Source organism: Periplaneta americana, chromosome 10, assembly GCF_040183065.1.
Source record: "Periplaneta americana isolate PAMFEO1 chromosome 10, P.americana_PAMFEO1_priV1, whole genome shotgun sequence".
Taxonomy (NCBI): domain Eukaryota; kingdom Metazoa; phylum Arthropoda; class Insecta; order Blattodea; family Blattidae; genus Periplaneta; species Periplaneta americana.
Window position 1 is genome coordinate 182,201,165 of NC_091126.1, and position 25,045 is coordinate 182,226,209.

Here is a 25,045-nt window from a genome sequence, read left to right on the forward strand (position 1 = left end):
CAAGCCGCCACCGAATAAATACTCTTCGCCACAAGTAACACCAAGCCAGCATGTGTTAGAGGAAACTACCTACAAGCCGCCACCGAATAAATACTCTTCGCCACAAGTAACACCAAGCCAGCACGTGTTGGAGGAAACTACTTACAAGCCGCCGCCGAATAAATATTCATCGCCACAAGCAACATCAAGCCAGCACGTGTTAGAGGAATCTACTTACAAGCCGCCACCGAATAAATACTCTTCGCCACAAGTAACACCAAGCCAGCACGTGTTAGAGGAAACTACTTACAAGCCGCCACCGAATAAATACTCTTCGCCACAAGTAACACCAAGCCAGCACTTGTTGGAGGAAACTACTTACAAACCGCCGCCGAATAAATACTCTTCGCCACAAGTAACACCAAGCCAGCACGTGTTAGAGGAAACTACTTACAAGCCGCCACCGAATAAATACTCTTCGCCACAAGTAACACCAAGCCAGCACGTGTTAGAGGAATCTACTTACAAGCCGCCACCGAATAAATACTCTTCGCCACAAGTAACACCAAGCCAGCACGTGTTAGAGGAAACTACTTACAAGCCACCGCCGAATAAATACTCATCGCCACAAGTAACACCAAGCCAGCATGTTTTAGAGGAAAGTACTCGTAATCCGCTGAGAGACTCTATCCCAACCCCGGCAGCCTCAGCGCCGACATTAGTGTCCCGACACCATCAACGGGGCCAGGATCAACTGAAGAAGGTTAGCATTATAACCCAGGAGGTTAACATTTGCACTGTTTTATTTCATTGCTAGGCCATACATGTAATTTTTAGATTATGTAAGTGATTTAGAAATATCAGTCTACTAGCCTACATGATAATTTCAGGGTATATTTCAGAATGTTATATATTATGTGGAGCTGCTCCAAGAAGTCAAAAGAAGAATAGCAATGGCAAGGGAAGCTTCAAATAGAAGAAGGACCATCTTCTGTGGCCCTCTGGAGGAAGAACTAAGGATGAGACTAGTAATTAATATATGTTTAATTTTAATTGTCCCTAAATCATTCCTGCATATAATTAATATATGTTTAATTTTAATTGTCCCTAAATCATTCCTGCATATAATTAATATATGTTTAATTTTAATTGTCCCTAAATCATTCCTGCATATAATTAATATATGTTTAATTTTAATTGACCCTAAATCATTCCTGCATATAATTAATATATGTTTAATTTTAATTGACCCTAAATCATTCCTGCATATAATTAATATATGTTTAATTTTAATTGACCCTAAATCATTCCTGCATATAATTAATATATGTTTAATTTTAATTGTCCCTAAATCATTCCTGCATATAATTAATATATGTTTAATTTTAATTGTCCCTAAATCATTCCTGCATATAATTAATATATGTTTAATTTTAATTGTCCCTAAATCATTCCTGCATATAATTAATATATGTTTAATTTTAATTGACCCTAAATCATTCCTGCATATAATTAATATATGTTTAATTTTAATTGACCCTAAATCATTCCTGCATATAATTAATATATGTTTAATTTTAATTGTCCCTAAATTATTCCTTCATATAATTAATATATGTTTAATTTTAATTATTCCTAAATTATTCCTTCATATAATTAATATATATTTAATTTTAATTGTCCCTAAATCATTCCTTCATATAATTAATATATGTTTAATTTTAATTGTCCCTAAATTATTCCTTCATATAATTAATATACGTTTAATTTTAATTGTCCCTAAATTATTCCTTCATATAATTAATATATATTTAATTTTAATTGTCCCTAAATCATTCCTTCATATAATTAATATATGTTTAATTTTAATTGTCCCTAAATTATTCCTTCATATAATTAATATATATTTAATTTTAATTGTCCCTAAATCATTCCTTCATATAATTAATATATGTTTAATTTTAATTATCCCTAAATTATTCCTTCATATAATTAATATATATTTAATTTTAATTGTCCCTAAATCATTCCTTCATATAATTAATATAATTATGTTTAATTCTAACTATCCCTAAATCATTCCTTCAGTTTTGAAACGCTCTTGCCAAATTCTGAGTCATCATATTTACTCTGTTTAATTTTTTTTATTCACTTTCTATTCATATATGTTTATTTTAATTTTCTTTCTACAAAATTTATGTAAACATTTAATATTGCAAAATTCATGTAGGAGAGTTTACTGAGTCCTTCTCGGCTACCTCCAATGGGAGGTAGTTATTACCTTATCTTAATACATTACATGTTCAACTAAAGTACCGTAACTTTGTAATAGTATACCGGTAAAATGAAATATATCTCTGCTATTTGTACCTACTTGATATGGAACTGAATTTTAATTGCCTTGTTTTTGAAATGCTGTAAATAGTAATGTGGAAGGAAATACATGCAGGAGTTATAATCTGATATAAAAGCCAAGCTTTTTTAACATTTGTTACTTAACGATGTTATACCAACTGTGAGTTCATCTAATATCAGCGGAATTGGTGATAGTCAGGTGAGACCTAGAATTCGCAACACATTACCTGAGATTCGCCTTACAACTATATACTTTATTTCAATGTACAAACACATCGGAAAAACTAAGTAGACCAACAAAATAAATATTATCTCTCTCTAGCATTATGATATGATAGAATATTCAAAACGAAATCCCTGTTTTAACCACAAGTCTATAGTTGTGATAGGTGATCGAAAACTTTTGACCAGTAGTGTACTGTATATAAACAACGAGGTTGAGCCATGTCTGAATGCAGTCTTGGATGAGGAGACAGCTCTCACCCATACCCCTTAGCCTGTGCCTGATGGGGCAGCTGTAGAACTGAGAACATTATCAAGTACAGATCGCATAATTAAAAATTTAACAAAAGTAGATTATTTCTGGATGTATGAACAAGTTATTATGTTGTTTTCATTCTGTAAAATAGCGATATGGAGCTTGGTTAAGCAGTTGACACTGGTATTGAGAAGTTTGGGTTAGGCCTACTGTTAGCAGTAAAGTGAACATACTGCATGTACCTTTATTAGACAATTTCGTACACTTCATGTAGGCTTAACTGAAACTAATCCTTTCTCGTTAGTTTTTTTATTATTTGGTGGGTTAAACACTACATTTTAATTTTTGTGTTTTACTATGTTGTGCCTTGCAGCTTTACGACTTTTCCAAGAACCCCTACATAATTATAATAGTATGTTCACCAGGAACTAGTCAGATCTTAGTTGTAGTCGCACTCTTGACATCGTAAAAGAGTTTTGGAGAATTCGTTTTGAGTTAACATAGAAACGCAGATATGAAAATAGTTTAAACGTGTTTATAGAACTTCAAAAGACGTATATTGATTGAAATCTAGAAGTTGTTTTTTCATGATTGCTGCTATTTGATCCATTCATTCATATTATGGAGAAGAGGGAAAAATGTAGGCAGCACTGTGTACCGTTGGCCATTCTTCGTTGCTATGGTTACTCATACCTCCAAATCAACAACTTGCTAAAGGCATACGAGTTTACTCGATTGTGAATTTAGTGGTCTGTGAAGTCCTTGTAAGTGATGTAACTAGTGAAATGTCATAACAAATTATATGTTTGGAAGTATAATTCATTTTGATTCCCATATTAGATGATATTTCAGGGCACACGCAATATTGCATATAGCCTATTTAAAAGTCAAGTAATATAATTTCAGTTATTTTGTTTAGAATGTTATACAGTATGTGGTTAACACACAAGAATTTTAATATATCCTTAAATTGCATACTACCGGTATCTTCTATGTTTATTACATAAAATTCAGTGAGTTTTATAAAAGAATTGAGAGTTGGAATAATAATATATAGTAGTTTACTAGTACCATAATGGAACATCATGCTAGTTAGATTAGATTGGATTTTTATTAACCCATAGAGGTACAAGCATTCATGCCATCGCCAGTGTACAACAACAATATAATATAAAAAACTTAATTCTAAGCAAGCTTCGTGTGCAAAAGTACAATTTTATTCCTTTAATTATTATAGAATGAAAGTGGAAAACAGTAATTATGGAATATACAAGGTAAAATAAATTACAAAACAACTTAGTACTAAATAACCTGAAAAAAAACAAGGTCATTCTTAATTATACAAGCCCTGTCTTCCAGTCTCCAGGCAGGTGTGGCACTGTTCCATCCAGTCTATCGTCTCATTTTCCCAGTCTTGTCTTCAACTCTGCTTACCTGGAACATAAAATGATCAAGGGCAGTATCTAGGAGAGAACATTAAATATTAAAACTTTAAATTTAAATATTCATTTATGCAAAATGTCATATATATTAATAAAATGTTCTTTACTCTTTCTTTTAATTTTCCCATGTTAAGTTCTTTGATATTTTGTGAATGTTTATTGTATAAATTGCTGCTTCTATGTGTTATGCTGTTAAGACTTCTGGTAAGGCTGTGGTAATTCTAGTGTATGTTTTGGATGTTCTAGTGCTATACTTATGACAGGTTAACTTATATAGGCTTATAGAGTACCGGTACTTAATGTGTTGCTAGCAAGAAAACAAGATACGTTTCATATAATGTGTAGGTCCTAATATATATATTTTATAATTAAATAGCTTAAATAAAAATCTACTCAAATTTTCATCCTATTCTGAAAGAAAACTGTTTTAAGATTTGAAATTGCAAATTATGTGTAAGGAACTTTCCATACCATTACTTAAGTTATCATATTTCCGGAAGAGGAGACACAATAAGAGATTTCAGCAGCCTACTTTCAATTTGGGACATGAGTTTTGTTGTGTTTTCTAAAATTGTTGTACAATTTTTAAGCATTTGACAACTTTTTGTTAACCCTTAAGCAGTCGAGCTTAACCACCCCACTCACTTGAACCGTTATTATCTCGAGTATGCGAATTCCGATTTCAAAAATATTTACGGTTATTGTTGCCTTACCAATTCCATTAAAGGCACTGAAAGTTTCAGAAGTACAGGCTTACTGAATGTTCAGTTACGAGCTCCGTAATATCTGACTGGGGTGTTCACAACACTCCACGCGACTACTTAAGCGTTAGGGCTGACATGAAAATTTGTTACGAAAAATGATTGATTTACATTTAAATAATGAAATGTAAAATAATAATTAATTGTATAATATTTTGTCTCTTACACATACATACTTACAATCATTTTTGTAACTTTATTTTCAGACTGGTTTCTCACGTACAGAAAGTAGGGGAGTTCAAATTTGAAGAAAATATATCACTGCACAGATTTGAAACATGGCGAAAAAAGGTGGGAAGAAAGGAGGGAAGAAGAAAGCAGAACCGTTGGAGTCAGATATGATGACAGAAGTTGAAAAGGAGCTTTTCCAGATCCAGATAGCTGATTTAACGAAAAAAATTGAGAGGCAAGTGTGCAATTTCACAAAGTTTATTTCTTCCTTACCATATAGGCTCTATTTGTGTTAGAGTCACCGGTTTCCTTTTTTCAGTTTACCTGAAATGTGGCAATGAACCACTCTCCTCTATAAAATGAACCCACAATAACCTTGGTGCTCTAATAGTCATATGAATGTACACACGTGATTCTCTGTCTATTAAGGAAATTTCTGGGGCAACTCATCTGAAGCTGAACAAATTTTTGTTTACAAAAAAAAAAAAAATGCTCTAAGGATAATGATAGGTGATGCATAAAAGGACATCATGTAAAAAGATTTTCCAAAATTTAGAAATACAGTATTGACCTTGCCTTGTGGGTTAAAACCAATATTACTTACTTACAAATGGGTTTTTAAGGAACCCGAAGGTTCATTGCCGCCCTCACATAAGCCCGCCATCGGTCCCTATCCTGTGCAAGATTAATCCAGTCTCTATCATCACACCCCACCTCCCTCAAATCCATTTTAATATTATCCTCCCATCTACGTCTCGGCCTCCCCAAAGGTCTTTTTCCCTCCGGTCTCCCAACTAACACTCTATATGCATCAATATACATTTAATATGATCAGAACATACATAATTTTAATACAAGACACAAATCAGATCTCCATCTACCCTCTGCTAGTCTAAGCTGTTGAAAAGGAATTCACCATTCGTGTATTGTGTACAGTTTTCAATGCACTGCCTATTTATCTTCAAGCTTTCAAGGGTCAAGAGAAAAGTTTATAACAGAATTAACAAAACTTCTCCACACTGATACCATATACTCAGCTGATGAATTGTTTGTTGTTGTTGTTCAGCCAACTTTCCAAAGATAGGTTTGAACCTCCTCATTGACACCAATAAGGCATCACTTATGAGACAACTAAGCCAGGAGATGTGTGTATATTATATTTTATATAACTCTTGACTTGTTCCACATCTCAAAGCTATGACGTTGATGTAAGATATATGGAATACAATAAATGAAATAAAAATTAAATGTGGAAGATTTCTTAATAAGGATATAAGCTGTCCCGAAACTCTGGGGAAATAATATTTTAATGTATGGGTGCAAAATCGAAAATGTAATCACAGTGACTGTGATTTTTACAGACTGAAAGTCCGTTGTTTGGAGCTGGAAAGGAGCAACGAGGAATATCAGAAGAGATACGATCAGCTGGATGAAGAGAGAGCAGATATTATAGCCTTCCTCAAGAAGACACTGCAGGAGAAGGAAGATGAAATAACGGAATTGAAAGAACGAATAGAAGGTCTTGAAAAGGTACAAAGGTACATCGATTGTGGAACTTCAGAACCTTCATGATTTTTTCTCGTGATGATGTGCTGTCCTTTGTATGCTAGGTGGGTTACGCCACTAGACCCGTTTCATCTCCTGAATTCAGCTGATCTCGCCAACATTTCTCCGACATGCCGGTATTTTGCCTTTTTTTCAATGTCGGCGTCATCTGAATGCAGATGTATCAGGCCAATGTGTTGTGTTGATGTTCACCTCAATCATTAGGGACCTTAAAAATTTGATATGTAAATGAAACTTTATGTGAAGGCAAAAAAGAAACATGTTTTGATATTTGTAGTTATTTTATTTGTTTATGAACATAACAGGCAAAGCCCAATTAGTCTACAATGTTCAAGACTTACAATTTACATAATTTATAAAACATAAACAAGGAAAAGGAAACATGTCCTTATTAAAAACAGAAACAAAATAGAAAAGAGAGAAAGGAAAAAAGAAATTGAAAATAAGGTGTGAAAGTAGCTTGAAAGTAGCTAATAGCAATATTCTGCAAAATGTATGATTACAAATTATTCTGTATTTAGAAAAATTCATATTGAAAATATCAACATTTGGATGAGACTGTACTTTATTGTACAGTATAATTATTGCAACATTTGGAAAACTGGGGAATTTTTGGTATGAAAAATAAATTTCGGAATTTTGTATTGAGTTTGGGTGCATATAATGTTAAATAATAAAATAAACTAACACAGTCCAACTTATTGTTGATAATTTTATAAAGAAAGTTTAAAGATAGACAATTTCGTCTAATTTGCAAACTAGTAAAATGGAAATGTTGAAGCATTGTAGTATAACTCTTGTAAGTAGGACAACTCAAAATTTAAAGTTTTGATAAACCTGTATTTTAGAGCTTGTGTTGCTGTGGAAAACTAAAGGATAGTTGAAATTCTCCAAATTGTGTTAATACTATAAATTTAAAATTAGAGTGTGTTAATTGGATTTTTCATAGCAACATATCTTAAAATTCAGGTTTCTCAAAACTTTAAATTTTACTATTTTCCAGTTCCTTCACAATAGTCAGTCTCCACATAACCCCTAGTCTGCCTTTTCGTCTACTTTCTTGTGGGTTCCATTCCAAGGCATCCATTTCCACTTTTCCACGTCAGTCTCTTGATCTGTTCTACGATACCTTAAAGTAGTGTGAATAGCAATGCAGAAGTAGAATAGGAATGAATTTTTTTTATTTCTCAGTTCCAAAAAATACACACAATAATCAGAGTAAGCATTGGTTCACTTGTTACGAATGAAGAAATAAATATTTTTTTTATATGTACTCTTTGGCATTAAAAAAAAAACATGAAAATTCATTCCTATTCCTATGCACCACCGTAGTCTCTGGGCCCGTGATAGTGGTGGACATGAAATCGTTACCATAAACCTCCTAACAAGAAAGCAACTCTTTGCAAATGGACGTTTTTTTGTCCTTCATACTCGTCAGACATCAAGGATTCTTTGAACTTTTTCGCTCTGTTGGTCTGTTGCAGCATGGCAGGTCCACAGTTGGATTAGACAGTGCTAAGCATTTTGCTCAGCAGCTGATGGTGCTAACATCCATAGACGTTAAGGTACTACCTATCTGGACAATTAATTTCATGAAGTTTTTGTGCATGTTACTCAAAAACTGTTTCAAATATCTGACCAAGATTTTTAGGGAATGTTTTTACAATCTTTATTTTTAATAATACCTACTACAAATTGAATAGTGTTAATAGGTTTTGGCGTACTATAATTCTTTTAACGTAAAAAACGTAAATGGAGAAAAAATTATTCTGGTGCATTTTTTCAAAAAATGTTCTTCCAATAGGGAATGAAAATTTTTGTGCGCATTAACTAGACCCAAAAGACTAAAAATAGGTAAGAATTTTTAGTGTAATATTCTTGGAAACATTTACAAAAAGTATTGATATTAAATTTCAGCCAAAAAAATTGTGGAATTAAAAAAAATTATATCTCAATAATAGTTAACATTTTTCAACCTGTAGTAGGTATTATTAAATATAAATATTGTAAAAACATTCCCTGAAAGTCTTGTTGAGATATCTTAACAGTTTTTTTTTATTAACGTGCACCCAAACTTCATGAAAATAATATTGTCGAGAAAGGCAGTACCTTCTTATCTTAAGTGGCTGGGATTTACCGTTCTACCAGAAGAAACTCATTACTTCAATGGCAGACTCCGTTTTGAAACCCACTGCTACAATATTGTCTATTGGGAAACCTTACTACTACGTCTGCGAAGCGTTACAGATACAATATAACTTACACACAACAAAAATAAGCAGAGAAAAAAATTGTTGCGTTACTTTTGGCTGCCCACCCATATTTCATCTTTTGCTATATTGGAAGTCAGAATTATACTGAGAGAATGCGTGGAATGAAAGTTACACAGATATGTAAGTGTAGGCATTACGTTTTGCTTTGTGCAGGCCTTAGAGGAAGAGAAGCAGAATCATAAGAAGATGGTAGAGAAGTTACAATATGAATTCAAGATTACTCATGAGCGACTGACGACTGAAATCAGACTTCTTAGTAAGTTCTCTTATTTTCTTTGTTCATTGCTTGGTTGATCTTGTTTCTGAGTGTTGTGTCCCTGATCAGTGGTATCTGGAGAAATGTGTAATGGAATAGATACCCTTCATCAGTATATATAAGTAACTACCCTGAAAACGATCTTCTGTCCCCATTACTGTGGAACATAGCAGGAAAACTTGTTCGCTAATGTTCTTGTTTCCATTTGCCTACTTTCCTAGCTGAGAATTTTCACCAGCATCAGTCTTCGTGGTGCCTGAAAAGCTGTTTGGTCAAAGTGGGCAGTAAGGTGACTGCCAAACAGTCAAGTTCTGTGAGGCCTCTGATGCTGTCCTGGGATTACGTGTTTATTCCACTACTTGTTTTCTTTTTCGTTTCTGAAGAGTTCGTCTAATTTTGTTTTCATTGTTTATTGAATTTTAATTTTGCTGCTTCAAATGATGCTGCAGAGTTGGTTGTTTTCAAATTGTTAGTACTTTTTTTTTGGCAAGAAAGTCAGCATGTTTACTGTCAGTTTCCGACAATGAGATGGAATCCATTGGAAGAAAATTATTTTTCCTAGATTTTCTAAGTGTTTTACAAATTGAATTGTCTCATTTATCCCACAATTTTGGTGTGAAGGTTTCACTGCCTTTTGGATTGTGCTTTTGAATTACATAACAATACTGCCTTACTGGAAGATTTGCTATGAGTAAGAAGTTGTTTCGGTGAAGTTGGTGCTCTCTCGTTCCCTTGTGTTTGGTCCTGGGCTGATGTAAGGTGAGAATAATTTATTATTAAATTCCACTTTGTAAATCTTGTTGTGGAAATGTTGTATTGATTGTTCCCAGAGATAGTTTTTGCAATACTTACAGATGTGTTTCTTTCTTGAAAATTTGTTCTGCAGTTCAACTTTGTTCACTGTTTGTGGTATGTCGAAAGATAAATCAGGTGTGAATTAAATACGAGGCGTATCCAGAAAGTAAGTTTCCCTATTTAAAAAAAAAAGAACACACACTTTCAGGAAAACATTTATTGGCAACAGGTACAGCAATGTTTCAGCTATTTTTCAACATAGCCACCATCAGAATTGAGACACTTGTCGTATCATGGGATCAACTTTTGTATCCCTCTGTCGTAGAACTCTGCCGCCTGTGAATGGAACCAGCATGTGACAGACGTCTTCAGCTCTTCGTCGTTGCCAAAATGCTCACCGGAGGACAGGAATTTCTTGAGGTGCAAGAAAACGTGAAAATCGCTGGGGGCAAGATCAGGACTGTAGGGTGGATGACCAAACAACTCCCAGCCAAATTCCGTCAAAACAGCTGCTGTGCACCGAGCCGTATGTGGACGAGCATTGTCATGGAGGAGCACAACACCTGCAGTAAGCATTCCACGCCTCTTGTTTTGAATGGCACGTCGCAATTTTCGCAGTGTTTCACAGTAACGGTCAGTGTTCACTGTTTCACCTCTTGGAAGGAAGTCAATGAGCAGAATGCCCTTCCTGTCCCAGAACACCATGCACATCACTTTCCGTACCGACAGCGTCTGTTTGAATTTCGTCCTGACCGGAGATCCACTATGCCGCCAATGCATTGACTGCTGCTTGGTTTCCAGGGTGAAGTGCGAAATCCAAGTCTTATCGCCCGTGACGATCCTGTCGAGGAATTCGTCACCGTCATCGTGATACTGTTGCAGAAATGTCAGTGCTGCTCCTAAACGTTGCATTTTGTGTTCGGATGTCAGGTTTTTCGGCTCCCACCTGGCACACACTTTTTTGAACAGCAGGTGCTTAGTGACAATCTCATGCAACAAGGATCGCGATATCTGCGGAAAATGGCTGCTCAGCTCCGTAATCGTGAAGCGATGGTTCTCCATGATGCACTGCCGCACCAGCTCAACACGATCATCATTGATGAGGGACGGTCGCCCTCTGCGCTCTTCATCATGGACACTTTGACGACCTTCGGAAAACTGCCTACACCAGCGACGCACCATCTGCTTACTCATGATGTTCGGCCCATAGACCTGACAGAGCTGCCGATGAATTTCAATTGGCGCAATGCTTTGTGCATTAAAGAACTTTATCAGTGACCGAACCTCGCAGGCGGCGGGAGAAGGAATAAGAGCTTCCATTTCGGACCACTGCTGCCACGCTACTGGCACCAGGCGGGACCTGTCCGGCTGGCATATGATTGATACGTCATAGATCTGTTACGCATGACAATTGACACGGCTAATTACGTTTACTTTGAAGGGGAAAAAATCGGGAAACTTACTTTCTGGATGCACCTCGTAATAAAGAATTAGTGTTGCGAACAATTCTCTCTGTCAACCCATTAAAACAGAGATGAACAAGAAGCTATTCTAGTTGGCGTTATCTTCCTTTTTCGGAATAAGTCAAATATCTGGAAATTATAATAAATATGTACAATTTAGAACAGACAGCTTGAGAATATTTTTCTACTTTGTTTTTAACTGTATTTGCTTAAAATTTGGAACAGAGATTCCTCACTGATTATTGCAGTCGGTTCCTGATCTCTTTTTGTATAAATTTCTTGCTAATCCAATTTCTCAATTTTTTGGATTAAATTGATTTACAAATATCATTAAATAAAACTAATGATTTGCTTTGTAAAATGTTGTCCCCATATTTAAAAATTCTAATGCTGACCTCTTCGTATTCCTGGCTATAAATAATATCCTGTATCAGTCCTCTGAAAGATAATGTTGTGTGCTTTAATTTTCAGCTGGGAAACTGAACTCGCTGGAAGAATTCCGTGTTCAACGTGAGGATATCATAAAGCAATTTAAAGAGCGAGAAAAAGAGATGGTGGTAAAGGAAGAAAAGCACAAAAGAACAATTCATGACATTGAGACAAAATTCATTGTTGAAAAAGACAAGTATGTGTGTCTGGAAAATATGACCAGTGCGTGACTTGAAATTTATACAGATTTATCAGATCATTTTCTGTGTTTCAGGTTAAAGAAGGAAATGGAAGCAAGAATTATTCAGTTGTCCGTGGATTTTCAAGATGCCACCCATGTTCAAATGGCTGCAACTACACATCGTGCAATAAGGGAAAATATTGCTGTGAACAATGAGGTAAAATTCTATCTGCTCTGCTTTGATGTGGCGTATTTAGCATTTTAACAATTTTAATAATCATCCTTTGGTATATCGTCTATTAATTATTTTTGGAGAGCTTTATAAAACATTGTGCCATCTTTATCTTTTCCATGTACAGATGAATGGACTGCATTTATGCTTAAATATCCTGTAAACATTTAAAAAATCATCTCTGCAGAAAAACGTGCCTTTGTAATAAACCTGTAGTTATTCTACAGGTTTATTACAAAGGCACGTTTTAATGTTTTAAATGTTTAGGTTATGAACAGAAACAAAATATTTCACAAAATTGAATTGTTTTAATTATGCAATGAATACTATTAGTGACATTTTCAAATCTTCTCTTGTCCAAAACATACAAGAATCAAAGCATTAAAAATTTAAAATATACATTTTCCCCCGAAATATGCATTTATGATTATCAAACACCGGTAACATTGTCTGTGAAGGTGCGACTTACAAGGTATATCATATCCACATACTATTAAATGCATAAAAAAAGAACATGCATTTCGCATACAAATCTGGGGTCTAATGATGATGATGACAACAATGACAAAAAATCACAGTAACAATGACGATCATGTTGGCCATGATGATAATGGGAGGAGGAGAAGAGTTGTGGTGTTAGGCTGGGTGCACACAGAATCAGACGCGACATGACACGGCATGATGCTACATTTTGCTTTACAACGCCTCCCGACAACTTAAAATGGTCTGTTTGCGACAACTGATTTGCTGGCTGTGTGGGTTTGAAAAACTGACCTAGGCTAGGAAATGGCGTCAATGAAAGAAGTCTGTCTATATGAGAAATTCTATTGTATTTGGTTATTATTTCCTAAGGACGCTTAATACGTCTAAAAATCTATATGATTGAAAGTCTTAAAATTAAATACTACTAATGTACTGCACAAACGTCATTTTGTATGTTTATGATTACTTTACGAGTCACAATAAAGAAAAATAATATAGTAAATCAATAATGAATGATAGTACTGTATGAAGCAGAGAATTAGACTTATTACAAATTATTATTACCAATATTATTATTCACATGGTGCTTTCATCTCATTTGGAATTTCTCACATGTTCTTAGAAACCACATTATTGTCGTGATATTGTTTCAAATAATAATAATAATAATAATAACTGCTCCCATTGGAGGTAGCCCAGAAGGACTCAGTATACTCTTCTACATGAATTTTGCATTATTAAATGTTTACATAAATTTTGTAGAAAGAAAATTAAAATAAACATATATGAATAGAAAGTGAATAAATAAAAAAAATTAAACAGAGTGAATATGATGACTCAGAATTTGGCAAGAGCGTTTCAAAACTGAAGTTATGATGTCAGCAGTAAGTGTCTGTGGTAGTTCAGAAGTCTTCCTGAAGCGTTCAAAGAACTTGGGAATCACACCACGAGCTCCAATAAGAAGACCAATCACCTCAATGTCTTCAAGCTGGTATTTTGCTTTGAAGTAATCAACTGTTGGCAGATAAATGTTGATCTTTTCTTGATTGACAGCCTCTGGCTGGCTACTCCCCATTTCAATCCTTATGGTAGGATCAATTATATATCCTTTCTTGGTAGTCTGGGAATACGCTATGATGTCAATACATCTAGAGGAGCCATCAGTAGCAAGGCAAAAAACTTCCTCTTCTACTGTCCAAGACTTTTTTCTTAAAGCAGCTGCAATTAAGGATCGAACATGATGGTGTCTGGCATTTCGGAGGAGTAAACCTCTGTTACACTGACCTAGGACGTGGGCAAGGGTTTCAGTCTCCGGGTAGCCATGTCTGCACCGGGATCCGTCCAAAGAGCGACCAGGTACTACTCTAACTGCTGCTAAATTGGCATTCATTTTGAGGCAGGTTGCCCATTCAGATGTAGTTTGTACAGAACGTATATTTCCTGTACCGAAACAACTAATTTATCCGCATCAAGCTCCATTATGAATAATGTGCACTACACAACAATAGTATTCGTAGATGGTGAGAGCGTGCAATCATAGCCACTACTAACACATGCGCAGTACACTGCAGCTATCAGACAGTCTCCTCGCGACGAACTTCTAGCAGTCATTCGATGTTGTCTCTCCGTGTCTGCTCGTGACCGTTGCGCCGCATCTGATTCTGTGTGCACCACATCATAAGAAATCAATGGGAGACAAGTACCAGCAGACAAAATGTCGTGTCGCACCGATCTTACAGTTTTAATTACAATGAGAACTAATGATGAATTTCTACTTACTGTATAGCTCAGCAGAATGGAAGAAATGCAAAGAATTCTAACAGAAGAAAATAAAAATCTGGAAAAAAGGTACACGGATTTTAAGAGCAAGATCAAGTCATGTGAAGAAGAGAGGGACAATATCATATCTAAAAACATGGTGCAGTCTGTGGTGAGTGTGTTGCAATCTATTCCTTGTTGAGTAACAGAAATAATTTTTACTGGCGAAATGATATGCAATGAAGCATAATATTTGTTTGAATTACATTATAACAACTCGCGTACATAATTACTGAAGTATAGACAATCGTGGGTTTCATACCGCTGCACTGTTGTGACCTCTCAATGTGTTGAACACGTTTCTTTCCCACAGCTCATCAAATGCTTGTCTGCGGAACATGACGAGATGTCGAGGAACGTCGCGTTGCTGAAGAGCGCCGTGCAGCACACAGCGCAGATGGAGGGAATGATGACTGAGACGACGCAGCTCCTGGACCGAGCGGAGAAGCAGATCGCTCTGTTGGAGGAGAGACTCAAAGCCATCGAGTACGAGAACTGCAGGGCCAATGCCGAGCTGCTGGAGCTGAGTGTTAACATGTACAACCTGCAGAAGGTGCTCACTGCTGCCGTTGCATCTGTGAAGCACGCTGTGATGGTGAGAAACATGCCGTTGGAGTTTTGACCCAGTCAGGGCTGATTACATTTTTAAGGGCTCAATATCTATACTAATAATAAATCTGTAGCCGAAATTTTTCTGGTAATTTTCGATTTTCCAAAAATAATTGGTCCTAACATATATAATTAACCGCCCTGAAATCGAAAATCGCTTTTTTGAAATTTTTGTTTGTATGTCTGTCTGTCTGTCTGTCTGGATGTTTGTTACCTTTTCACGCGATAATGGCTGAACCGATTTATATGAAAATTGGAATATGTTGTTTTCTAATGCCAGAATTGGAATATAAATTAAGTTCGTTGTAATTTAGAATTTAGGCTATATGGCATTCAAAATATTTGATTTAAAAGGAGGGTTATAAGGGGGCTTGAATTAAATAAATCGAAATATCTCCCTTTTTATTAATTTTCATGAAAAATATTACATAACAAAAGTTTCTTTAAAAATAATTTCCGATAAGTTTTATTCCATGCAAAATTTTTATAGGACTGATATTTAATGAGATAAATGAGTTTCAAAATTACAATAACAATGCCATCTAAGGCGGTGTAATGAAATAAAAAACAAATGACTTCGTCTGGACAACAACAATCGAAAGCTATGAAACATACGGTAGCTTACAGAGAATGTTTCTGTGTTTGTATGAAGTAATACCAGAAGGTAAACTAACCGATTTGTATAATTAATTATTATTTCACCATTGGAAAGTGTAGTTTCTCTAGATGGACATAATGCTATAATGTTATTACAGTAACTTCTAAGTGAATCGAGAACAGGTAAGATTAAAATAGCTTCTTATGCACAGAAAACTTGATAGGCATTCGTTTCCTGTATTTCCTAAAATAATTTTTATGGCCAAATGAGTGGTCTCTGGATCAAAATGATCGCATTTTAATTTTTTTAATACAGTTTAAATTAAGTAACATAATAAACGATTATCCTTCTATCAAACACGAATGTTCCCTGCATCAAATGTCCTATTTTAATTATGTAATTATGTCCTATTTTAATTATGTAATTACTTTATATTTATTTCTAACGGGTGCAGCGGAGCGCACGGTACGCCTAGTAATTAATATATTTGGAACGGTTTCTTTCAGAAGTGAAATCAAGTCAAAGATTCCGTGTCATACTCTTGTGTAATCTAAACAGAATCATTAACTGTTTGATCCTCACTTCATCGACTATTTGCAAGAGTAGGGTTGCCGTATCTTGTCCATCAAAATGAGAATGACATCTATTAAAGGTGGCGATTACAGGTTTGCCCAGCCACCATCTTTATTATATCTTTTAATTGATTCGAAATTGAATAATGACTTCTTCCAATAGCATTTCTTTGTGAGCAGTGAATTTGTTCAAAGCTCTGCAGTCAACAGTCCAGTGAGATGTGACACCGTGCAGATGATCAGAATTGTCTGGTGCGCGCTCTGTATTGCGAGTGGCAGCTGGCCTGCATGTACAACATTAATGCAGTGTCCAGCTTGTTGTTTGCATTTGATGAAAGAAGTTGGAAATTGAAGCTTCAGGACGACCCATTCCAGCGGGATAGGAAAAAGACTATCATGAACGTTTCCATTCTCAACCAGAAAGTCATTGATAAGTTAGCTCATAGCAAAGAACGTAGACTAGATTTCCTTTTCAAGTAGAAGTGAAATTCATAGCATGAACTGCAACCTTCTACTGAGTGTTCAGTTCAAAGTGTGTCATGGCTCGCTGTATGCCGTCATGTGGCTAGTCGTTGAGCCTAGAGAATTCAATCTTCCTACATTTCTGCAGAGGTGTATTACCTATATGCCGGAGAAGTTGCCTGGCAAGTACAGTGTTCATTCAGAAGAGTACTTACCGATACGTATCGTAACGCCGGTAGTGGCAGGAATGTGAACTGTTTGGAAACACATACTGAGGTGATTTTTTTCTTACTGTCGGGATATAGGGAGAGGGTTAAGACGATTACTAACGTACAGTATTTGTTGACATTCACTTCGACGGTCAACATGGACACGGAGCATTTGATTTGTGGGTTATTTACAAGAAGTCGTCGTTGAACGATTCACATTATTTCCAGGTTAGTTGAATCAACTCATCTAGTGAACGATATAAATCTTTAAAATACTAGGTGTCTCTCTCCCTTGTTACTTGTGAGCCATCCCAAACCCCGACCTGCACCCCTAAGAGCGCCGGTCCTTATATACCCGTCAGTCAAGGCCTTCTGACAAATAAAAGCAATTGACAATAGATATCTCAGTCATGACAACCTCATAAAATATCCTATCAATTGAATAATCGATCTTGCTACGTACAACATAATTATATTATATTATTACCCATTTCAGCGAGCACTGACGACCACTGCAAAATACGATAATTGGTCCAGGAAGCATTGTCTTTTGGCACAAGGATGATTTATGTAACATGTTTCTAAATTATTAGTCTTTTAAATACCGGTATATTCTTTAATAAATCACTGAAAAACAAATGTAAATATAGGAAGTGGAGTGAGTACGAAATTATTATTATTTTTTGGCGCATCATTTTTACGTAAATAACGAAAAATAAAAAGGGATTATTAGAAAGTACGTACACTGCGTTTGTCAAATGCGCATCACCATGCTTTCGAAAAGGAACTTTTAAGTGCCCGACACCCCGCTTTTTTTCATCATGTGCTACAAGTCAGATCATCATCGGGGCTTGCAGCCCCGATACCCCGCTTTTTTCATCATGTGCTGCATGTCGGATCATCATTGGGGCTTGCAGCCCCGACACCCAGCTTTTTTCATCATATGCTACATGTCGGATCACCATCGGGGCTTGCAGCCCCGATACCCCGCTTTTTTCATCATGTGCTACACGTCAGATCATCATCGGGGCTTGCAGCCCCAATACCCCGCTTTTTTCATCATGTGCTACATGTCGGATCATCATCAGGGCTTGCAGCCCCGATATCCCGCTTTCTACGTCATGTGTTACACATCGGATCATCATCGGGGCTTGCAGCCCCGATACCCCGCTTTTTACATCATGTGCTACACATTGGATCATCATCGGGGCTTGGAGCCCCGATACCCTGCTTTTTACATCATGTGCTACACGTCGGATCATCATCGAGGCTTGTAGCCCCGATACCCCGCTTTTTACATCATGTGCTACATGTAGGATCATCATCAGGGCTTGCAGCCCCAATACCCCGCTTGCTACGTGCAAAACAATTATATTATATTATTACCCATTTCAGCGAGTACTGACGACCACTGCAAAATACGATAATTTGGTCCAGGGAGCATTCTCTTATGGCACAAGGATGATTTATGTAACATGTTTCTAAATGCTACGTACAATATTATTTTATTATATTATTATTACCCATTTCAGCGAGTACTGACGACCACTGCAAAATACGACAGTTTGGTCCAGGGAGCATTCTCTTTTGGCACAAGGATGATTTATGTAACATGTTTCTAAATTATTAGTCTTTTAAATACCGGTACATTCTTTAATAAATCACTGAAAAACAAATGTGAATACATAGGATGTGGAGTGAGTACGAAATTATTATTATTTTTTATTTTTTGGCGCATCATTTTTACGTAAATAACGACAAATAAAAACTAACATGCCACATAACATTATTTTAAGAAATACAAGAAACAAGCATGAACAATATTCACCATTCTTAATGATCGGGGGATAGAAAAAAAACCGTATGGAATAGAAATTACATACAAATGTGCATGTAATAAACAATAAGCAAACCATCTTCGATTAATAATTCCAAAACAACGTGAATATAGCGTGGATTGTGTAGGAAAATAATTTCTTATAAGTTGCTCCCAATCTGCATCATTGTTAACTTATGAAAACAAATGAAAATTAACATGGCATATAAACACTATTTGAAGAAAGATAGGAGATATTAAGTAATATTCATTGTTCTTAATGATGTTCGGATGGAAAATAACAATGAAATATGTATAAAATAGAAATTACATACAGGTGAGCATATAAAAAACAGTAAGTAGAATTATTTATTTGATTAATAAGCTTAAATTACTCCAGGTTTAGTGTGTTGTGTAACAATAGACAATGGAATCGTTCACAGAAGTGAACTATAAATGATGTGAATCGTTCAGTGCATCCATCTTGTTGTGTAACAATACCCTAGAAGTGAATTATAAACGATGTGAATCGTTCAGCGAAAACTTCTTACAAATAACCGATTTGTGTTGTGGAATGTTGCCGTACGCAACCGATGATAACAAATACCCTGCGTACGACTTGCCCACGCAAAACACAGTTCGAAAGAGGTTATGGTAGCACACAGACCGTACAGACCGCCATCTGTTGCTATGATATTCAAGTTATACCGTACACGTTCCCAAGTTCAAATTGAACGCCTTGATTCAAATCGCTGACTCGCTAACAGTGACGTCATGACACACTTTGAAATGAACACCCAATATTAAAGTCGTCTTCTATTAACTGCTGCAAGGGTTGGACTTTATAAGGGTGATATTCAATATTCTCCAGGAAGCTGCTTTCCAATGTCTGTTTCACGGAGAGAAGAATGTACCCATTAGCCAAATGTCAGGTTTCAAATTGTTGTCTGAATTTCGCTTCTATTCTACTCACAGTTCACAGAGAAATAGAATGAATTTCATCGAAAAGCGTGCATACCTCTTGTTGTGTAAGTCTTCTGTCACCAGATATTCCCGGTCGAGACAAGTTATCTGGTTGAGGTTTTTTCCGGGGTTTTCCCTCAACCCAATATGACCAAATGCTGGGTATTTCACCGGCATTATCACCTTCATCTCATTCAGACGCTAAATAACCTAAGATGTTAATAAAGCGTTGTAAAATAACCTACTAAAAAAAAATTTTAAAAAGTCACCAGAACCTATCGTCAGGGTATCAGTTTTCTTGTTTTATGTTGATTTCGTCAATACAATTGCTTTCATACATAACACAGGGATTAATAAAATGTATCAACCTGTTACTATAGTGATTCTGTATAAAACAAATGAAGTACATATTGTATAACAAAATGCTCTTTTAGATGATATTAAAACACTACAGGTGTCATTTAATCGATAACATAACTCATACGACAATAGTTACAAAAATATTTCTTTCCAAATAAGCTGCTAAAAGCACAAAGGCAGCGAATAAATTGTGTCTCATAAAATACTTACACAGCACACAGTGTTAGGCTTGATTTGCTTGATGTAGGTTCAATTGAAGCCCACTTCGGACGAAGACCTGACTCGCAGTCACAGAGAGAACTTCCTCAACAATTTGCTGCTGCTGCTCAGCACGGCGGATCTTGCAGGTTACAAGGAGCGGAAGGAAATGTATGTAAATACATTCATTTTACTTTAATACGCATTAATTATGTTAGTCAAGTAGATTCAGAGAGGCTGCCTGGATTAAGCTACTATAGTCCCGTCGCTCTAATTTCCGGCAGCCAATCACTTTGCAGGTCGGCTACATTCAAACGTGTGCGTCTTGTGATTCGCTGATGAAGACGTTATTCATTTTTTAAGGCTCGGTAAATACTTAATATAATCGCCCGCCATTTTGGCTCTTTCGTTGGCGTTCGCAGAAAGCACATGACGTTATTTGCCGCTCAATTATTTCCTGAATTACAGTGCGTTTGATTTATTATCATAGGAGCTACAACATGATAATGTTTAACGGTGTGGCAAATAGATTCCTCGTATGGTAGCTCGGGAACGAAAGAACAAAAATGGCGAACGATACTACCTACCTAGACTTTATAGAGCCTTCACTTCCTAAGATGTAAGCACAGAGGTGGAGTCACGCCGGGAATAACAGCGTCGCGACTATAGTTACTGTTAGTGGCTATTGTACAGATAAAGAGCAAAGGGCATCTGTGGACATTAAGCCGTCGACACCGTGCAGGAGATGTTGCTCCATCTTTGAAATGTTATTCTTATACCTCTCTTCTCTTTAGCATGGCCTGATTTAGGCAAGAGCCAGAATCCAGGAACAAGCCTTCTTTTAATGAATTATGCAAATCAAATAGACAACTCTGCTAACTGAAAATCAGAAATTGAAGAAATAAGTAATTACATAATGAATTATTATGTTAGAAAACTAATCAAAAATGACTTCAATGTTTTAAATTTAGAAGCATAAGTTGATTGCAAGTTTAATGTGTTCAGCTTGTGAACGTTGGCTACCATGTGCAGTTTATTCATAGTGTCATAGTAGCCAATTAAAAAATTAATAATGAATTCAGCAGCCAAAGTCAACATTGCCAGTTCTCATTGCATTGCAGCTTATCCAATTTCTGTTGGTGTAGGACCATTATCGGTGCGTAGTGGTAGTGTTAAAGTGTTTGTATAGGATGTCCATAATTGAAATGAAATTCCCAAGCAATATGAGTTAGGAGTCAATAAAAGACGGTATCAGTTTTTGCATGTCGTACTTTCAAAGTCAGTCATTCAGAAAAAGAGATCAGAGTCAGGTGTGAATGAGCGAGTTATTCTGTGATTTAAGTTGAATATGATTGACTTTGCAGAGAAAATGGAGTGAAAACTGCTGGTCGCGAGTTTAGAAATACTTGCCACTACTACTTCGTAAAAAAATTTGAAATCTTTTCGTTGTGTAAAATCGGGGAAGTATAAGGAAGTTGATAGAGAAGGCTTGAGTGGCTGATAGAAACTAGAAATATTGAAATGTCGTGTCAATAAAAGACTAGCTGCATTGGCATTTTAAAATTAATTTCTATATATGGGCCTACTGTTAAAGAAAGGCAAAGGTATCCCCGTAACATGTCATGAAGGGACTTGGGGGGCATGGAGGTAGAGCCCCATGCTTTCCATGACCTCGGCACTAGAATGAGATGGTGTGGTCGGCACCACGCTCTGACCGCCTTTTACCCCCGGGAAAGACCCAGTACTCAATTTTATAGGAGGCTGAGTGAACCTCGGGGCCGTTCTGAAAGTTTGGCAACGAGAAAAAATCCTGTCACCACCTGGGATCGAACCCCGGACCTTCCAGTCTGTAGCCAGCCGCTCTACCAACTGAGCTACCCGGCCGCCATATGGGCCTATTGTTACTTATCTTTAAAAACTCATAAGTCCAGGACAACACGAAACCTTCTGTAAGTGGCCTAATTGCACTTGTGATACCCGGGTAATGTTAGGAGGCAAAGACTTTACATCTACGTCTTCCTCGGTGAATCAGAGTGGTTGGGGATGGCCTGGATCGTTGGATTCAGTATAGTGTTTGGCGCACAGAAAATTCAAGTCTTGATTTTTTAAATTTGATTTCATTTTTTTTTTCGAATACTTTCGATCTGCGGTTTGTTGAATATTCATATATGGAGCGCGCAGGTACAGAACGCCGGCTAAACAGTATGTACTAATGATTATTATCTTTTATTTAGGTTTGAGAAGAAATCTGAAACTTCAATAAAACCCGTGATTGAAGAGTCAGATCTTCTGTCCAAAAGCTCAACAGATTTGCTTGCTGAATCATATATTGCAATTGAATCGGAAGGATCAAGTCTAGCACAAGACTCAAAGGCAGAAGAGGTGGAAAGCTCCAGCAAATCTGAATTGTTAGAAGAAGAAGAAGAAGAAGAAGAAGAATCTGAAGCAGGTGAGGAGCAAGTGAGCTCTGAGAAGTCTTCAGAAGTGGAAGAAAAATCTGAGAGTCAAGAAGGTGAAATTCCAGAACAGGAGATAGTGTCTGAGAAGTCCTCACAGGAAGTTAAAAAAGGCGAAGATGAAACTTCAGAATCCTAGATTAATGGCAGACCCGTGAAAGATAACTATAACTAACACTCGTTGTTGTGAAATAGTTGGTGGTTTTACAAATCCAAATATATTGGGACATTATGTAAAATGTTGTGTTTCAACTTCATTTTTATATAAGGAATCATTCACTTACTGCTAGGTAATGCTTAAAAATATCTCTGTGTGTGTATCATTGTAGTAATGGTCATATTCTTCCATTTCAAAAAAATTAATTTGCTTCTGTAATAACATAACAATTATAAAAACTTATAAATGAAAACTTATTCACTTTTGGCTAGTTTGTTCAGTTTTTCACAGATATAGGTAACCTGAATATATATCGTCACGTGAATGCAAGAACTAGGTAACTCGAAATTTGCGTTTTTTAGTTACCTCTTTTATAGCATAGCAAAAATCGCACAAAATGTAATGCAAAATCTAGGTAACTGATCGAACGATACCAGCGACATCTATTTTCCAATATAACAAATAGGTACAAGAAAACGAGACATTTTCCTTAGTGCAATAAATATGTAAATAGGCAATGTTACAAAATATGAAAAATCAAGTTAGCTAGTTCTTGCATTCAGGCGACGATATGTAAAATGAAAATCGCACATTGCATAACTGATGCAAACGTCATATTCTTTGGAAATTGAGCATTTCATTGCATCCATATTTTTTCATTTCTAGTAACAAGGCTAGTGGAAGACGAATAGTAATCATTTAGTGGTATATGTTTTTGTAAATTGACTCTTTTTCCATTTCTATCATGTGTGCATACTAGTAACATCTTGTAACATAAAATAGTAATATGCGTTACAAGAGCGGTATGTTGAAGTTTTCATGTTCGAGGAAAAGTTTGAAAAAGCGAAACGTAGTTGAGCTTTTTTAATTTCCTAGAATTGAAAGAAAACATACCGATCGTGTATCGTACATTAGTTTGTGCGAAGATCGTTTATTACATACCTGAAAGAGGAATTTCTAATTAGTTGCAATGAAATCTCCATCTTGGTTTCTGTTCAATGACGGCAAATTTGTAAAACAAAAATATCTATCGTCAACATTGTTGCTTTAAAATGTTTTCTGTGTTTACTATACTCCAGCAGGCCATGATATACGTCTGTCTTTTTTTTCCCCCAGTCCATAAATGCGAACTTAAAACAAACAGTAAGGTTATGTAATGATTTATTTTTCATTTTAATATTTTAACAATATTATTTATATAACATATTGCAGTAATAACATCGGCATCTGGAATCTTGTTGATTTTTTCACGGCTTCCTTAATGTTACTTGCATCACGAATCCAGTGACTTTAGTGGAGTTGTAGAGTTTACTTAATTTTTACAAATATTTAAAAACAATTAACAGTGCAATTTAGGTGAAATTGCAGTGGTAAGTTTCCAATTTATAATTATTACTATATTGAACGTCTATAAAAATAATATGTTAGAAGCCTAAAGCAGTAAAATCAATATGTCACTTAAGCGGTAAGAAGAGGGAAATTGTTATGTGTGTTAGGTTGGGAATACTGAATGTGGAATTTTAGACTTTCCGCGGATTGGTTTTGTGCGGAAACCACGCAAATATGCACGATCTCGCACAAAGATAATTTTCACTATTCCTGCTATATAAAGGCCCACCAGTGCACACGAACTAGAGATGTGCAACATATATTCCATTTGTAGTTCATGGTTTTTCTTGCTCCTATAGAAATTTATTGAAGTGTTCTGCTTCCATAGATGGCTATATAGTTTGTTTACTACAGTATTACGAGATACATTAAATATTAAATGTACAAAAGGAAAAAGGGCGAATTATAATTAAATTTAAAATCTGAATTGACAAACATTCCAAGTCCAAAATTTACCGAATTTGACTTTTTACTGACATACTGTGTTTTTGCATAGGTTATCATCCTGTAAAAAATAATATCCCAAGTCCGACTCTGTGTTTTTAATCACACATTTATTTCAATACTCTTATAG

At 35.8% G+C, this 25,045-nt stretch overlaps 1 protein-coding gene across 2 annotated transcripts; it reads left to right on the forward strand.

Annotated features, from left to right (window-relative positions):
• The first annotated feature begins 507 nt into the window (after window positions 1-507).
• Window positions 508-23,339, forward strand: LOC138708233 (cilia- and flagella-associated protein 157-like). Of its 2 annotated transcripts, none has more exons than XM_069838571.1 (10): window positions 508-742; window positions 5,222-5,421; window positions 6,548-6,716; window positions 9,179-9,281; window positions 12,011-12,164; window positions 12,243-12,366; window positions 14,651-14,794; window positions 14,996-15,277; window positions 20,519-20,640; window positions 22,704-23,339. In XM_069838571.1, exons 2-10 carry the CDS (start codon window positions 5,294-5,296, stop codon window positions 23,062-23,064), a joined length of 1,587 nt encoding a protein of 528 aa, XP_069694672.1. In that variant the 5' UTR covers window positions 508-742; window positions 5,222-5,293; the 3' UTR covers window positions 23,065-23,339. The 2 variants fall into 2 exon arrangements, with proteins under 2 accessions (XP_069694672.1, XP_069694673.1); XM_069838572.1 differs by lacking the exon at window positions 508-742 and adding an exon at window positions 779-1,007.
• Window positions 23,340-25,045: the final 1,706 nt, after the last annotated feature.